The 18,843-nt window shown below is 45.5% G+C and overlaps 1 protein-coding gene across 4 annotated transcripts in view; it reads right to left on the bottom strand.

Annotated features, from left to right (window-relative positions):
• The window catches only part of RUNDC3B (RUN domain containing 3B), a 596,000-nt gene that overhangs the window by 8,000 nt on the left and 569,157 nt on the right, over positions 1 to 18,843 (bottom strand). For all 4 annotated transcript variants that reach the window (XM_063921483.1, XM_063921484.1, XM_063921482.1 and 1 more), the window contains one exon: positions 3,367 to 3,485. In XM_063921483.1, the coding sequence (XP_063777553.1) occupies positions 3,367 to 3,485 (119 nt within the window). The remainder of the gene's footprint in view (positions 1 to 3,366; positions 3,486 to 18,843) is intronic.

The raw sequence follows: 18,843 nt of genomic DNA, 5'->3' as shown, positions 1-18,843 counted from the left end.
GTACAATGCAGAAATTATTACAAACAACAATAAAACTTCACTGGACTAGCAATACTAAGTAACTGCATTACCAAGTAAAGCTATGTAGGTATAGAGATATAACAATGCACAGTAAAGACTGGATGTATATCACAGGGTACTTGTACTAAATATCTCTGTAGCTATGCACTTGTTCTTAACTAACACTGTGTAAATGACATGTAGAATTCTTACTGTAAGTGTCCTGTAAATGCACAGCGCTGATGATGCAGGCGGCTTTACAGAGGAGACATTGTACAGCAGTCCCAGAATCAGCTCAGCTGAGTGTAATGGCGCCCAAACACTGTCAGGGAGTGAGAGATACAGAGAGATGCAGCTCCAGGGCAGGAACATTAGCAGTAAATGGCGCCCCGGGGCTGGGGGAGGGGCTACAGGTCGGAGCCTTATCCCCTTGCTGGACTTCACCACTGGGTATTGTGGAACCCGACCTGTGCCCCTTGCCCTGGTGGTCTAGTGGAGTACCTGTATGGACACAGTGTCCACGCCAGTGTGCGCGGTCCGTCTTCTAGAGACCGCGCCGGATCGCGGTTTTCAGCGGGTCCCGTCTGTGGGACCCTCTTACCTCCTCCATATGATGCGGCCATGCGATCCCGGAGACCAGCGGCAAGTGTGTGTGCCCTGAAGAAAACCGGAGCCCTCCGCTGTAAGTACCCGGCAACCAGGGCGCAGGAGTATACAGCGCCGCTGGGGGAGGTGAGGGAGCCGCACTATGATATGTCAGTAAGACATATAGCACTTCTAAGTGCCTGTGCAGCGGCCCTTGAAATATTCTATCTTCTAAAAAGCTCTTTTCAGGGCTGCCTAGCGCAGATCTCCCTGTTAGCTGCCTGCACTGCAGGCACCAACTTACAAACTGAGCTCCAGTGCCTGGAGGCGGGGATATAGAGGAGGTGGAGCTATGCATCCTGGGAACAGTCAAAGCTTTTAGCCTGTTGGTGCCTCGGATCAAGATCCAACTCTACACCCCGATGTAATTCCCTGTGGAATCACAGTGTACCCCGCTGCAGAAAGAGGAATTACACAGCTAAAATAATTTGGGATAAATTACCTGTAAATAATATTTAGCCACAAGTTGTGGTGAAAGATCAAGTACCAACCAATCAGCTCCGTCACTGTTCAAACACAGCCTGTAACGTGGCAGTTAGTAGCTGATTGGTTGGTACTTGATTTCTCTCCATTTACTGCAGGAACATAAAGAAACAATTTAGCGATTTTTTATTCAAAGAGCTATTAGGTAGATTTCCTATGTACATTTTGGTTGTCCATCCTCGAGAGAGCATGGCCTGTGAGAATGCTGCAGCAGGACACAGTGAGTGCTGCTTATTGCCGCATCATCACAACACAATAACTATTGGAAGTGGTACTTCAGTAACAATGTGGTAGATCCCAGGTATAGCACAGCCATCCACCACAGCCCACGCTCACATCACATACTCCTCTATGGCAGCCAAGGGTGTGGATCATTAGTTCTACACTAAAAAGGTCTACAGTCAATAGGGCAACCACTTATGGTAAGACATGCATTAGGTCAACAGGGTCAAACATGAAAATGGTCGACACCATTATTTATTTATTTTTGGGTGTCACTTCTGCCACAAAAAAAGTCCCCTCAGTGTACCGCTTCTGGCACAGGTTATTATTCCTATTTGTAGTCCACATGGATGGCAAAGTATAAAAAAGTTGAAAAAAAACTTTGGGGCAGATGTATTAAGCCTGGAGAAGTGATAAAGCAGTGATAAGTGCAAGGTGATAACGCACCAGCCAATCAGCTCCATTACGTAAATTGACAGGAGCTGATTGGCTGGTGCGTTTTCACCTTCCACTTATCACTGCTTTATCACTTCTCCAGGCTCAATATATCTGCCCCTTGTGTCGACCATCCCCATGTTGACCTTTTTGAACCCACTGACCTTTTGAACTGTCTACCTTACACATGTCAACCTTTTGACCATGTCAACCTTTAGTGGTTGACCTATTGACTGTAGACATTTTTAGTGTGTGATACGCTGACAATACAGTATACCTAAATCAGGAAGGATTCATGTAGTTACCTCGGGTTTTCCACAAGGTGGCAGTGCAGCCCATTATTTACATTCATGTATATAGAACTTTAATGTGAAATCAGTTGCACAAAATACTTACTTCTAGATTTTATAAACACATTACAATATGGATCTCACTACAAAATGCCATATGGCAGGATTAATATGGAAATCTCTGGAATATGATTATTTCCTTATCAGCCTATAGATGATCAGTCCTACTCAGTTTCAAGGATCACTTATTAACCACTGTGCTGCCATTTGTGACAGTCTAAAAGTCTGACATCAGATCTGGCTCCCCTATAGTGAACTGGTTGTGTCTACGCTCCCTTCGTGATCAGGACCTGGAAGTGACATAACGAGAGGGCAGGAGAGAACGTCCGCCCTTACAGCACCTAAATGTTTTCTCCGTTCGTTTGAGGTTATTATTTTTTTTTCTATGCAGCATTGGACGCTCACCACGCTTCGGGCTCGGTGTCTCGCTCCGCTCGCCACAGGTTTCTTCTATTCCAAATAGTCTGTGACATGGACCCAGGGGTTTATAGGAAAGGTCCTCTCCACGAAGGGAAACTAGACGCTACCGGAACACAGCGGCCTCTTTTCTGTCTGTAACATGTGACCCTGCCCCTTGTGCTTTCCGCCATTTGACACTAGGGGGGTAATTCAGATCTAATTGCAGCAGCAAATTTGTTAGCTAATGGGCAAAACCATGTGCACTGCAAGTGGGGCAGATATAACATGTGCAGAGAGAGTTAGATTTGGGTGGGTTATGTTGTTTCTGTGCAGGGTAAATACTGTCTACTTTATTTGTACACTGCAATTTAGAATTCAGTTTGAACACACCCCACCCAAATCTAACTCTCTCTGCACATGTTATATCTGCCCCCCACCCCCCACCTCCCGCGCAGTGCACATGTTTCACAGACATGCAAGACATCTCCTATATACCTGGATATGTATAAAATATGTTGAAGCTGTAATATGAACCTGGTCATCTCTCATTTTATGCTACTATAATACAGAGACAGTCTCCTCTGTATCGTTACCTATCCTGCCACAGACGGAAGGGTGGGATTGGCAGCAATGAAGAAGTAACTAATACATGAAACATTCTGGAACAAAGGGATATAGAATTAGGTATTTTGTGAACCAGAATAGAATTATGATATATTCTGTGACCATTACAGTATAGGACACCTGAAGAGATTACTATGATAGATGTGTGCCCTCTGTTACTATGTAAGTGTATGAGTTAGGAGGATGAGGTAACAGTGATATAACAAACCTTCACTTAGGTGGGAACAGTCATGCTTCCCGCTCCCATCCTGGGACTGACCAGCGTCGAATGACATCTGAGAGAGACTGGCATCCGCAGATAAGTGACCCAAACTGTGGAAACTTTTACTGAAACACAAAAGTGTAACAAGGTATTTAGGTCTTTCATAGAGCTTTTTTCTCCTGATACACAATAAGGTAGATGCAGAACATTTCATACTGGGCAACACAGGTTTCTTGCAAAGGGTTGAGAGAATCTCCATATAACATGCTATGGATTCTGTTGTCTGTTCACTTCCACCTTCTAATTCTTAGATGGCAATTCCTGCTGCCTCCATTCCCCTCTTTACATCATGTCACTGCCCCTGCAACATGCAGCAATGCACTCACTAACACATCACTCATCTCCTGATATACTATGTGCTGCTGGGGACCCTGCTCCTCCTACTATATAACTCTCAGTCTGTGGCCTCTTGCTGCCTCCATGCTCTTCCTCACCTAATGTATCTGTCACATGCAGCCCTGTCCTCCCTACAACATCACTTATCTTATCGGCTGGATTAAAGAAGGGGCAACAGGGGCGGTCACCCCAGGCCCCTCACACACTCTGCCCGAGTTGGACATTGCCGGCACTGAAATCGGAGCGCATTAAGCTGCGTCTCTATTGTGCCCCGTATACGGCCGCCGAGATACAGCTGCAGACAGACGGTATTGCGGGAAGTCAAATCCTGCGAGACAATCCCTTTCACGGCCCGCAGCTGCTGGGAATATGGCGCTGAACAGGAGCAGAGAGTGAGGAGGCGCCATTTTTTATGATCCGCTCCACTCTCAGTGGCGTAGACTGTCTGATTGTGGTGGGTGGCTTTCTCTCTGTGGAGTTCCCAAGCCGGACCTCCCTACTCTACCGCCTATAGTGCAAAAGCTTTGAGTCGTAGGTAGAGCACTGATGCCTGAACCAGCAGCAACTGAGGCACACTGCAGTGCTCATATTTAGTATATGATTATATCACTTTTATTGAACAAGGTTGCTGCCCAGGGACCCCCACAGACTTTAATCCGGTCCTGCGCCTGATATACTCTGTGCCACTGTAAGACTCTGCTCCTTCCACTATATAACACTCAGTCATGATGTGTTCCCTCCTCACATCATGACACTACCCGTTCTCATGCAGCACTGTCCTCACTAACACAATCACACAGGTAGGTAGGTCACTGTCCCACAAGATCAGGACACTTATATCCTGAAATAATCTGTGCTGCTGTACATCCGTATGGCTGGCCATAACTTGGGACAACATAGGTATACAGGAGACACAGACTACATACAATAAGGTCCAGATCCTAAAATACCATGTGATAGGGAACACTAAGCATACAATAGTATTCTAAGGCCTCATGCAAACAACCATTTGTGCGTCTAAAAACCCTAGTAAGAAAGTTACACAAAACCACATTTGACAATTGTTCATGGCCGGATTACAGGCGGGGCGACAGGGGCGGTCGTCCCGGGGTCCTCCACACATTAAGGGACCCTACACACTGCTAAAATGGTGCCGTGCACACTTTCCCTTCTCGGCGGCCCAGCTGCTCCTTAACAGAGGCCTCCGAGGAGCTACAACATATACAGCCTCGCGGGATTGTGTAGTCCCGCGAGTCAGTGAGTGACCCAGAGCAGCTGCAGCTGCTGCATAGGTCCAATGTGCTCTCCCTGTTGGTGCCCTGATTGGTGGCTGCTAAGGGCCGGAGTGCTCTCCCTGCTGGTGCCTTGATTGGTGGCTGCTAAGGGCCGGAGTGCTCTCCCTGCTGGTGCCCTGATCGGTGGCTGCTAAGGGCCGGAGTGCTCTCCCTGCTGGTGCCCTGATTGGTGGCTGCTAAGGGCCGGAGTGCTCTCCCTGCTGGTGCCCTGATCGGTGGCTGCTAAGGGCCGGAGTGCTCTCCCTGCTGGTGCCTTGATTGGTGGCTGCTAAGGGCCGGAGTGCTCTCCCTGCTGGTGCCCTGATTGGTGGCTGCTAAGGGCCGGAGTGCTCTCCCTGCTGGTGCCCTGATTGGTGGCTGCTAAGGGCCGGAGTGCTCTCCCTGCTGGTGCCCTGATTGGTGGCTGCTAAGGGCCGGAGTGCTCTCCCTGCTGGTGCCCTGATTGGTGGCTGCTAAGTGCCGGAGTGCTCTCCCTGCTGGTGCCCTGATTGGTGGCTGCTAAGGGCCGGAGTGCTCTCCCTGCTGGTGCCCTGATTGGTGGCTGCTAAGTGCCGGAGTGCTCTCCCTGCTGGTGCCCTGATTGGTGGCTGCTAAGTGCCGGAGTGCTCTCCCTGCTGGTGCCCTGATTGGTGGCTGCTAAGGGCCGGAGTGCTTTCCCTGCTGGTGCCCTGATTGACAGCTGGTAAAGGCCGGCGCGCTCTTCCTGCTGCTGCCCTGATCGCGGGCTCCATCATCCATAATATTTGGTAATGGATGAGACAAAATCACAACTGACCATTTTCTGCTAAACACTGGAAAACAGACAAAGGGGTAAAGTAGGAGTTTTTTTTTATTTTTTAGACTTGGTGATGTTGGTCATAGCAACCAATCAGATTCTATTATCTTCTAGAAACAGCTAGATAAATGTAAATTGATTACTATGGCGACAACACCTCATCAGTAGGGTAAAACGAACCTGTCTCACGACGGTCTAAACCCAGCTCACGTTCCCTATTACACACTTTGGGCCTAATTCAGATCTTGGCCCAGCACAGGGCTAGTCCGCCCATATGTCTGGCCCCACCTGCCGCACAGGTACAAAAGCATCGCATGGCGGTCTGCGCATGCACAGTTCAGACCTGATCGCCTGCTGTGCAAAAACGCACAGCAGCGATCAGTTCTGAATTAACCCCTATACACATTCAGGGCCTGATTCAGGTTTGTAAGAAAAGAAAATAGGCAAGCAACTGAGCAAAACCATGATGCACTGCAAGTGGGCGGATGTAACATGTGCAGAGAGAGTTAGATTTGGGTGGGTTATATTGTTTCTGTGCAGGTTAATTATTGGCTGCTTTATTTTTACACTGCAAATTAAATTTCAGTTTGAACACACCCCACCCAAATCTAACTCAACTCTGCACGTTACATCTGCCCCACCTGCAGTGCACATGGGGGGTAATTCAGACCTGATCGCTGCTGTGCATTTTCGCACAGCAGGCGATCAGATCCAAACTGCGCATCCATATGCACCGCAATGCGCAGGCACGACGGATGGCTGCAAAGGGGATCGCTGGTCAGCGATGGGTTTGATATATTCTTATTAAATACTTTGTTCTTTACATAGTTGAATGTGCTGACAACAAAATTACACAAAATGTATCAATGGAAATCAAATGTATTAACCCATAGAGGTCTGGATTTGGAGTCACACTCAAAATTAAAGTGGAAAAACACACTACAGGCTGATCCAACTTTGATGTAATGTCCTTAAAACAAGTCAAAATGAGGCTCAGTAGTGTGTGTGGCTTCCACGTGCCTGTATGACCTCCCTACAATGCCTGGGCATGCTCCTGATGAGGTGGCGGATGGTCTCCTGAGGGATCTCCTCCCAGACCTGGACTAAGGCATCCGCCAACTCCTGGACAGTCTGTGGTGCAACGTGGCGTTGGTGGATGGGGCGAGACATGATGTCCCAGATGTGCTCAATTGGATTCAGGTGTGGGGAATGGGCGGGCCAGTCCATAGCATCAATGACTTCGTCTTGCAGGAACTGCTGACACACTCCAACCACATGAGGTCTAGCATTGTCTTGCATTAGGAGGAACCCAGGGCCAACCGCACCAGCATATGGTCTCACAAGGGGTCTGATGATCTCATCTCGGTACCTAATGGCAGTCAGGCTACCTCTGGCGAGCACATGGAGGGCTGTGCGGCCCCACCAAAGAAATGCCACCCCACACCATTACTGACCCACTGCCAAACCGGTCATGCTGGAGGATGTTGCAGGCAGCAGAACATTCTCCTTGGCGTCTCCAGACTCTGTCACATGTGAGAACCTGCTTTCATCTGTGAATAGCACAGGGTGCCAGTGGCGAATTTGCCAATCTTGGTGTTCTCTGGCAAATGCCAAACGTCCTGCACGGTGTTGGCCTGTAAGCAGAACCCCCACCTGTGGATGTCGGGCCCTCATACCACCCTCATGGAGTCTGTTTCTGATCGTTTGAGTAGACACATGCACATTTGTGGCTTGCTGGAGGTCATTTTGCAGGGCTCTGGCAGTGCTCCTCCTGTTCCTCCTTGGAGGTAGCGGTCCTGCTGCTGGGTTGTTGCCCTCCCACGGCCTCCTCCACGTCTCCTGATGTACTGGCCTGTCTCCTGGTAGCGCCTCCATGCTCTGGACACTACGCTGACAGACACAGCAAACCTTCTTGCCACAGCTCGCATTGATGTGCCATCCTGGATGAGCTGCACTACCTGAGCCACTTGTGTGGGTTGTAGACTCCGTCTCATGCTACCACTAGAGTGAAAGCACCGCCAGCTTTCAAAAGTGACCAAAGCATCAGCCAGATAGCATAGGAGGAGCTGAGAAGTGGTCTGTGGTCACCACCTGCAGAACAACTGCTTTATTGGGGGTGTCTTGCTAATTGCCTATAACATCCCTATTATAACACAGAGGAATAAACCACTCTTATGATCCGAATTAGATCACTAAACATCTATTTGAATATAAGGATCCCAAGGGAACAAATATGATGTACAACAATATCTGGTTAAAAAGATTTCTGATCATTTATTATCATTAATTGTCACAGCTCTCTATGAGCCATAGCGAAGCTATGATAAAATCTTGTGACAAGTAAAAGATTGGATACTGTCAGAGCTTAATTAACTGTTTCCCTTTAGTGGATACATTTGTATCTGAATGTTTCATATGCTCCTTTGGATACAACACTGCTCATGGAGCTAGAACACACAGACATTACGACTGAGCTTGTATATTAACTCTGAGATACAGAGAGACACAGTACATATTTAGCATTCTGATCAGTTTATTGAGAGACAATTCAGTAAAATATATAGTAAATCATTAGCACCACACAAGGTGATATCTGGAATTTGGTTTCAATGATCCCACATCTGGAATCCTGGGAAGCAATACAATTAATTTCTGGGACATTTATTCTTGCAGCTTTCTCAGCTATCTAAAAAGTGTAATATAACACACATAGACATGGAATATTTTTGACACACTCGTGACCATCTATAGATTTTGCTAGCAATACATGAGCGAATCCGGCGACATCTAGTGCGCAGCACTTTTATTTTAAACACTATTTCTTTTCTATTTACACGATTCTACTTTCCTTTTAATATTCGCTGGTTTTAACATATAATTCAATAAAAGTTATATCTTAATACAAGATTGTGTGCACCACCATAGGGCATTTAAAATTCTTTCTTCTCTTTTTTTCTTGTAGACTTACCTTGCCTGTGGTAGCACCCCCCAATTTCTGGAAGAATATAAGGAATATCTTTGATAATTTGAAAAATGGGGGTCATTTACTAAATATGAATTTACCTGTGCGACCAGTATTATAGTAATTGCCTATAATTTCCACCTGTTGTCTATTCCATTTGCACAACATGTGAAATTGATTGTCAATCAGTGTTGCTTCCTAAGTGGACAGTTTCATTTCACAGAAGTGTGATTGACTTGGAGTTACATTGTGTTGTTTAAGTTTTCCCTTTATTTTTTGAGCAGTGTATTTACTTACATTAAGACGTCTCAAATTTACATCTCTATAGATTTACCACATTTTTAAATACTCATTTATATTAACAACCGTGAAAATCGTAAACTCCCGTGCGAAGAACGGGTAGAACGGCTAGTACATTATAAACACACAATACCCACAATGTATAGTACAGTACATGGTAGGAGTGGAGAGGTGATAATCCACCTGGTGGTCATAAACTGCACTGCAGATGTTGTTTCTTAGGCTATTCAGAGTAGCACAGAAATCGGCCCGGTTTGTGCTTGTGGCTAAACGGTAAGTGGCCGTTCTCACTTAGCATACGTTTGTTCCATGTGCGGCCATACCATACTTGCCTACTCTCCTGAAAGTACAGAGAGACTCCCGATTTTTTGGGCAGTCCCCCGCACCCAGAAAACAGTGGCTAGGTCTCCCGCATGATCCCACCCGCTTCCAATTGGAGCGGGCAGGATGAGGAGATTACGCAGGGAACTGCGGTGGCGTATGAAGACGGCAGGGTTTAATGATGTGAATTTGCATAATTTAGCACAGCCCCTCCTCCATGCAGCCCTACAAATTATGGCCCAGATTTATCAAGCCTTGGAGAGTGATAAATATCACGGTGATTACTGTATCAGCCAATCAGCTCCTAACTGCCATGTTACAGGCTGCGTGATGACAGGTAGGAGCTGATTGGTTGGTACTTTATCACTGTGCTATTTATCACTCTCCAAGGCTTGATAAACCTGGGCCTATGTTATTTTAGGGGCGGAGCCTAGTGTTGTGCAACCTGGCCCTGCCCCCCACCCTGGCAAGCAGCGTTCCGCAAAGGAGATTTTGAAGGTAGGCAAGTATGTGCCGACTCTGATTACACAGGGAAGTCCGTAGCTATTTTTTTACGCACAATGAGGCTGCTTTGTGCATGACTCTGAATGACCGCCATAGAGAGCATTACATCCAGTAGCAGATCACTGAACCCTGGATTTCCCCCAGAAACAATTACAGCATGACTGCAGCTAATCACCAATACTTTGCTTCTCCTGCATAATCCATATATCCTCCATCAGAGAAATTACAGAAACATTTCAGAAATGAAGTGACTGCGGAACTGAGAACTTTTCTAATTCACCCCCAAACTAAAGAAAAAGGTCTCGGTGATAAAGCATTAGCGAAACCATCTCCTATACGTAGATTCCTCATGCATTCATACAAATACAATCACTGCAATTTCATATAACTATTCAATAATATATAACTATTCATTTGGGTGGAAAACACCCTGGGCTGGCACAGGACGGGTAAACATGATGCCCAACACACACCCCTGTCACAAGGTTCCTTTCACTCTGATAATAGTATAATTAATGCAGAAACATTTTTACATTGAAATAATACACAATATGCTACAGCATGTGGTTGTTTGGCAAATGATTTTGGGCCTGAGGTCAACGGAGGTGCTGCAGCAGCTGTAACTTTTGTCTTCACTGTGTCTATATTTTAACTTTTGACATTTTGACTGTGTCTACATCTCAACTGCCAACCTTATGCCTATGTTGACTTTTCATTGTCCATATCTGCATTATGACAGTCGACCATAGTTGCCTACCCTCCCTCATTCTGCAGGAGACTCCCTGAAATAGAAGCAATCTCCCTCACTCCCTCAATAGACCAGCAATCTCCCTGATTGCACCTTACCCCCATTATGCAGCTGTTACATTGTTGGGGGGAAAAAGAAATCAGAGATAAATACAGTACATTCAAATGGGATCATCAGTGCCATTTCCCTGCATTGGTTATAAGGCACAATGATCCCTATGGCTACATGCATTTTAAATAAGGTTTCATATGTCCACTTACAGTATATGGAGCCTCTTGTAAAACACAATACATGGACAAATCCGGCAAAATATCAGTGTCTTTTCTTCAACAAATAGATATTACTAATGGTGCCCATACACTTGTGCGATGCCCCGCGACACGACATTGCGGGGCATCGCACCGGCAGTTCAGGTGCGATGAAATCGCACCTGAACTGCCAAAGTGATTACCATGCGATCATGTGATAGATCGCATGGTAATCACATGATGGGCACGTCACCGCCGAGTGGGAGCGTCCTCCATCCGCTCCCGGCGGGTACCCATCGTACATCGCAGTGAGATATATAGCATGTGTTTTTAAAAACACATGCAATCGCACTGCAATTCGATAAATATTAAGTGCAGCACATACTATCTTGAGATGTGAGATTCGACCGGCGTGCCTGCGCATCGCGTCCAAGGTACCTAAAATGTGCATACAATCCTTCAATTTCTCTCACAGATGGGATCGAAATTGAAGGTTAGCACCGATTATCTCACAAGTGTATGGGCACCATAAGTTTGGGGCTCATTCACAATTGGATGTAAGTCATTTTCATAACACGCCTCCCAGATGTAGCAGTACGCGCCTGCGCTTCTAGTTGTTACTTTCACAATCTCTCTGAAATGATTTTTCAAAAGTAGGCAAGTATGCAGTCGACCTTTTTGGTGTCTACGTTTTGACTGTCTTGTGTGTATAGAAGAAAGATGCCCCCTTCATAATACCAGACCCACAGTAAAAAATACAGTATGTATTAGAGAACTTTCCAAATGTCACACTTGCTTTACATTTGTGTTGGAGGTAATTTGCCTACGTATCCAAATCTTGCTCACATACCAGTGTTTGGAACGGCCACATACACTCCAGACTGCGCTTTGCGTGCTTGTGGTTTCAGCCACAAATACCATATACAGCAAAGATGACCACTTCAAGGTTCTTCCTAATGCCAATATGAATTAAATAGGAGTTGTTCCAGACTTATTCATGTATTTATGGCACTTTGCTGTGTTAGAATATTTTTATTTCTTGGGTATTTCTATAGATGTAAATGTGGTTACCGGCATAAGGTGCACTTGGATGATACAAAAGCCATCACTAGTACCGCTTTTACACCAAATGAGGCTTGTCGCACCCGAGAGTCTGACACAGGAGCTTCCCAGGTACCACTCGCCTCAAGCCACTATCTGACGCTGTTTCAAACCTGGCATATTGTTTGGTTGGTGACATCAGCGGGGAGGCACTTTGAGATCACATGATCTCCAAGCACCACCTGTAAATACACTGTGAACGGGTCAATATGACCCGGTTTCTGTTTACACAACATAGCGAGCGGGGTTGAACCCGTGTTCACCCTACAAGCTACCAGAGTTGGAATATCAGTCACTCAACTCGGATTATTCCAACTCTGCCATTTTACACCGCTCAGCAACATGGGTTATGCACGCTCATGTGCAATAACCCGTTTTATAACTCTAAATAGTGAAAGCAGCTGTTTACGAACATCTCCGATGCTAGCTTAACTGTGCAGTTTAACAGGTTGTGGCCATTTGGGGGTGGGTCTGGGGTGGGAATGAGAAAGCATTCTCGAAAACAGGGCTGGGTCCAGTATGTGTATCTTCCAGAGCAGTGTCACTGGCCCTGGGAGCATGAAATCGCAGACCATCCAAAATAACCCGAGGGTCACTCAGATGGCCGATATTCACGCAAGTGATCCGATGCTGCATCCTCAGAGCAAAACACCCCCCATCTGCGTCATTACCATATTTTCGCACAGCAGCTGTGTCCACAGTCCTATCTTTGAATCTGGCCCATAATCCTAAGCAAAACAACTAAGGTTACCGCCAAACTGGACACTAATGGGTACGCTTGGTCATTTTGACCAGATTTGCGCATTGTCTTGTTTACAGTACATTTTGTTATTTTAAAAAAAAACATTTTTTATTGAACAGCAAAGAAAGGTTACAATGCATATATGACAGGGACAGCTACGGTACATTGAAAAGTAATTAATGTTGAAATTTTAATGAATTTATATATATATATGTAAATACGCACACATACAGTGGGGATCGAAAGTATGGGCACCCCAGGCAAAACTTCATTTTAATGTGCAAAAAGAAGCCAAGGAAAGATTAAAAAATCTCCAAAAGGCATCAAACTACAGATTAGACATTCTTATAACATGTCAAAAAAAGTTTGATTTTATTTCCATCATTTACACTATCAAAAGAACAGAAAACAAAAAATGGCGTCTGCAAAAGTTTGGGCACCCTGCAGAGTTAATACCTTGTACTGCCCCCTTTGGTCAGCTGAGACCTGGCAGTGTCATGGATTGTTCTCAATCATCGTCTGGAAAGACCAGGTGATGTCAATCTCAAAGGTTTTAAAAGCCCAGACTCATCTGACCTTGCACCAACAATCAGCACCATGGGTTCCTCTAAGCAGTTGTGTAGAACACTGAAACTGAGAATAGTTGACGCTCACAAAGCAGGAGAAGGATATAAGAAGATAGCAAAGCGTTATCAGATGCCCATATCCTCTGTTCGGAATGTAATTAAGAAATGTCAGTCATCAGGAACAGTGGAAGTTAAAGCAAGATCTGGAAGACCAAGAAAAATATCAGACAGAACAGCTTGCAGGATTGTGAGAAAAGCAAGTCAAAATCCACGTTTGACTGCACGATCCCTCCAGGAAGATCTGGCAGACACAGGAGTTGTGGTACACTATTCCACTATAAAGAGATACTTGTACAAATATGGTCTTCATGGAAGAGTCATCAGAAGAAAACCTCTTCTACGTCCTCACCACAAAAATCAGCATTTGAAGTTTGCAAATGAACATATAGACCAGCCTGATGCATTTTGGAATAAAGTTCTGTGGACCAATGAGGTGAAAATAGAACTTTTTGGCCGGAATGAGCAAAGGTACGTTTGGAGAAGGAAGGGCACAGAATTTAATGAAAAGAACCTCTGTCTAGCTGTTAAGCATGGAGGTGGATCAATCATGCTTTGGGGTTGTATAGCAGCCAGTGGCACAGGGAACATTTCATGAGTAGAAGGAAAAATGGATTCAATAAGATTCCAGCAAATTTTGGACGCTAACTTGATACTATCTGTGAAAAAGCTGAAGTTGAAGAGAGGCTGGCTTCTACAAATGGATAATGATCCTAAACACACCTCAAAATCCACAGTGGATTACATCAAGAGGCGTAAACTGAAGGTTTTGCCATGGCCTTCACCATCTCCTGACCTCAACATAATTGAAAATCTATGAATAGACCTTAAAAGAGCAGTGCGTCACAGACAGCCCAGGAATCTCAAAGAACTGGAAGACTTTTGTAAGGAAGAATGGGCGAAGATACCTGAAACAAGAATTGAAAGACTCTTGGCTGGCTACAAAAAGCGTTTACAAGCTGTGATACTTGCCAAAGGGGGCAGTACAAGGTATTAACTCTGCAGGGTGCCCAAACTTTTGCAGACACCATTTTAAATGATGGAAATAAAATCAAACTTTTTTTTGACATGTTATAAGACTGTCTAATCTGTAATTTGATGCCTTTTGGAGATTTTTCCATCTTTTCTTGGCTTCTTTTTGCACATTAAAATGAATTTTTGCCTGGGGTGCCCAAACTTTCAATCCCCACTGTACATTACATATATATATATATACACACGCACACATACATTACATACATATATATATATATATATATATATATATTAGGATTTTGATAACCTACCGGTAAATCCTTTTCTCCTAGTCCGTAGAGGATGCTGGGGACGACATCAAGACCATGGGGTAAAGACGGGATCCGCAGGAGACATGGGCACTCTAAAGACTTTTCACTGGGTGTGAACTGGCTCCTCCCTCTATGCCCCTCCTCCAGACCTCAGTTGTAGTAACTGTGCCCAGGGAGACTGACATTTCGAGGAAAGGAATTACTTAACTAGTGGTGAGATATCTACCAACTAACACCCTCAACCATGCCGCACACATGGCATTCAACATAACACACGCCAGCAGGCATGAACTAATTGCAGCAACATGCTGAAACCAAGATAACACAACTTGTGTAACTAATAACTAAACTGCAGGTAAAGTACGCCCTGGGACGGGCGCCCAGCATCCTCTACGGACTAGGAGAAAAGGATTTACCGGTAGGTTATCAAAATCCTATTTTCTCATACATCCTAGAGGATGCTGGGGACGACATCAAGACCATGGGGTCTATACCAAAGCTCCAGTACGGGTGGGAGAGTGCGGATGACCCTGCAGCACCGATTGACCAAACTTTAGATCCTCATCGGCCAAGGTGTCAAACTTGTAGAATTTTGCAAATGTGTTTGACCCGGACCAAGTAGCTGCTCTGCAAAGTTGTAATGCGAGACCCCCGGGCAGCCGCCCAGGAGGAGCCCACCTTCCTAGTAGAATGGGCCTTCACCGACATCGGTAACGGCAATCCAGCCGTAGAATAAGCTTGCTGAATCATAATTCTGATTCAGCGCGCAATAGTCTGCTTGGAAGCAGGACACCCAATCTTGTTGGGAGCATACCAGATAAACTAAACCTCTGTTTTCCGTATTCGAGCTGTTCTAGGGATATAAATCTTCAAAGCTCTAATCACATCTAGAGATTTTGAATCAGTGAATGTGTCAGTAGCAACTGGCACCACAATAGGTTGGTTTATGTGGAAAGAGGAAACCACCTTTGAAAGAAAATGTTGACGAGTTCTCAACTCTGCCCTATCTTCATGGAAGATCAGTTAAGGGCTCTTGTGGAACAAGGCCCCCAATTCAGACACCCAACTTGCGGATGCCAATGCTAAAAGCATCACCACTTTCCAAGTGAGAAACTTCAACTCTATTTCTTGTAGAGGCTCAAACCAACCTGATTGAAGGAACTGCAACACCACATTAAGGTCCCATGGTGCCACTGGAGGCACAAATGGAGGCTGGATGTGCAGAACCCCTTTCACGAACGTCTGAACTTCTGGAAAGGAGGCCAATTGTTTTTGAAATAAAACTTATAAGGTCGAAATCTGGACCTTGATTGACCCCAATCTAAGGCCCGCATCCACACCAGCCTGCAGAAAATGGAGAAAACGTCCCAACTCAAACTCTTCCGTAGGAGCCTTTTTGGATTCACACCAAGACACATATTTTCTCCAAATACGGTGGTAATGTTTAGACATTACTCCTTTCCTGGCCTGAATAAGAGTGGGGATGACTTCCTTGGGAATATCCTTTCGGGCTAGGATCCGACGCTCAACAGCCATGCCGTCAAACGTAGCCGCGGTAATTCTTGATACACACACGTCCCCTGCTGTAGTAGGTCCTCTCGAGGAGGAAGAGGCCGATGATCTTCTATGAGCAACTCCTGAAGATCTGGATACCAAGCCCTCCTTGGCCAGTCTGGGGCAATGAAGATTGCTCAAACTCCTGTTTTTATTATTATTTTGAGAACTTTTGGAATCAGTGGAAGTGGAGGGAAAACATATACCGACCGATACACCCACTGGGTCACCAGTGTATCCACTGCTATTGCTTGAGGGTCTCTCGACCTGGAACAATATCTCTGAAGCTTCTTGTTTAGATGAGATGCCATCATGTCTACTTGAGGAACTCCCCAAAGACTCGTCACCTCTGCAAAGACTTCTTGGTGGAGGCCCCACTCTCCTGGATAGAGATCGTGTCTGCTGAGGAAGTCTTCTTCCTAGTTGTCCACTCCCGGAATGAAAATTGCTGACAGAGCTCTAACATGTCTTCCTGCCCAGAGGAGAATCCTCGTCACCTCTGCTATTGTCACTCTGCTTTTCGTTCCGCCTTGCCTGTTTATGTACGCGACTGCTATTACATTGTCTGACTGGATCTGCACAGGATCTTGAAGAAGATGTACCGCTTGTAGAAGGCCGTTGTAAATGGCTCTCAATTCCAGAATGTTTATGTGAAGGCAGGCTTCCTGACTTTACCATTTTCCTTTGGAAGCTTTCCCCCTGTGTGACAGCTCTCCAGCCTCAGAGACTTGCATCCGTGGTTTGTAGGACCCAGTCGTGAATCCCAAAACTGCATCACTCTAGTAGGTGAGAACTGTGTAGCCACCACAGGAGCGAAATCCTGGCTTTGTGGGACAGGATTGTTTTCCAGTGTATGTGTAGCTGGCATCCGGTCCACTTGTCCAACAGGTCCCACTGGAATACTCTGGCATGAAATCGGCCAAACTGTATTGCCTCGTAGGCTGGTACCATTTTCCCCAACAACCGAATGCATTAACACGCTTGTTGGTTTCAATATTTGTTTTACCATTTTCTGGATTTCCAGAGCCTTTTCCACTGGAAGAAATACTCTCCGTACTTCTGTGTCCAGAATCATCCCTAAAAAGGACAATCTTGTCGTTGGTTCTAATTGCGACTTTGAAAAATTAATGATCCAACCGTGTTGTTGGAGTATTGACAGGGAGAGTGCGATGTTCTGCACCAACTGTTCCCTGGATCTCGCTTTTATCAAAGGAGGACCATCATCTCCGCCATCACCTTGGTGAATACCCTTGGTGCCGTGGAGAGTCCGAACGGCAACGCCTGAAACTGGTAATGGCAATTCTGTAGTGCGAATCTCAGATAAGCTTGGTGAGGAAGATAAATGGGAACATGCAAGTAAGCATCTTTTATGTCTACTGACACCATGAAGTCCCCCTCTTCCAGACTGGAAATCACTACACTCAGGGATTCCATCTTGAACTTGAACCTTTTCAGGTAGAGATTCAGTTTTTTTCAGGTTTAAAATCGGTCTGACCGAGCCGTCCGGTTTCGGAACTACGAAGAGGCTTGAATAAAAAAACCTTCTCCTTACTGTGCCAAGGGTACCAGGACAATGACCTGATCCTGACATAATTTTTTAATTGCCGTTGTTACTGCCTCTCTTCCCGGAAGAGAAGCTGGCAAGGTCGATTTGAAAAATCGGCATGGGGGGACATCTTGAAACTCTAGTTTGTACCCATGGGACACTACTTGTAAGACCCATTGGTCCAGGCCACAATGAATCCAGATTTGGCTGAAAAGTTTCAGACGTGCTCCCACCCGAGCGTTATGCTGCCGATTTGGCAGAAGCAGGGGTGGACTTCTGTTCCTGCGATCCGGGAGACGCTGCGGATTTCTTTCCTTTTCCCCTACCTGCAAAAAAAGGAGAGACCTTTTACTTTTTTGTATATGTTGGGCCGAAAGGACTGTATGTGAGAGTGATGTGACTTTTTCGCCGTTGTAGGAATGCGGTAGCCGCCGAGACTAACGCATCCAGCCCATCACCAAACAAGGCCTCACCTTTATACGGGAGAGCCTCCATATTTTATTTTGGAATCTACATCAGCATTCCACTGGCGAATCCACACCGCCCTCCGAGCCGATACTCCCATGGTAGCGATTCTAGATCCCAAGAAACCAATATATTTCATGGATTCTAGTACGTACGCAGCAGCGTCTTTGATATGACCTTACATTAGGAGTATCTCGTCTTCTTCTGTTGTGTCAATGTATAATGACAAGTTTTCTGACCACTTTTCAATAGCACTACTCACCCACTCACAGGACAATGGTAGGCCTGAGTAGTGTCCCATTGGCCACATCAATAAATCACCTAAACATAGAAACATAGAATTTGTCGGCAGATAAGAACCACTTGGCCCATCTAGTCTGCCCCTTTTTTTTTTTTTTTATATTATTATTTTTTTATCATTTTTTTTTTATTTTTTTTGCGGTCTGTCAGCTCCTTAAGTGAAGCCATTCCAGGTGCAGGGAGAAACACCTTTTCTCTTTTATGATGGGGCCCTGTCTAAAATGCGGGGTGACTCCCACCTTTTTTGGAAAAAGGTAAGCTGCCTGAATTTCTTTTGGGAATCTGAAATTTCTTTTTTAGGTTACATCAGACCTGAG

This window comes from Pseudophryne corroboree, chromosome 5 (assembly GCF_028390025.1).
Source record: "Pseudophryne corroboree isolate aPseCor3 chromosome 5, aPseCor3.hap2, whole genome shotgun sequence".
NCBI lineage: Eukaryota > Metazoa > Chordata > Amphibia > Anura > Myobatrachidae > Pseudophryne > Pseudophryne corroboree.
Note: the sequence above shows the minus strand (reverse complement) of the source record. Positions and strands in the feature narration are given on the sequence as shown.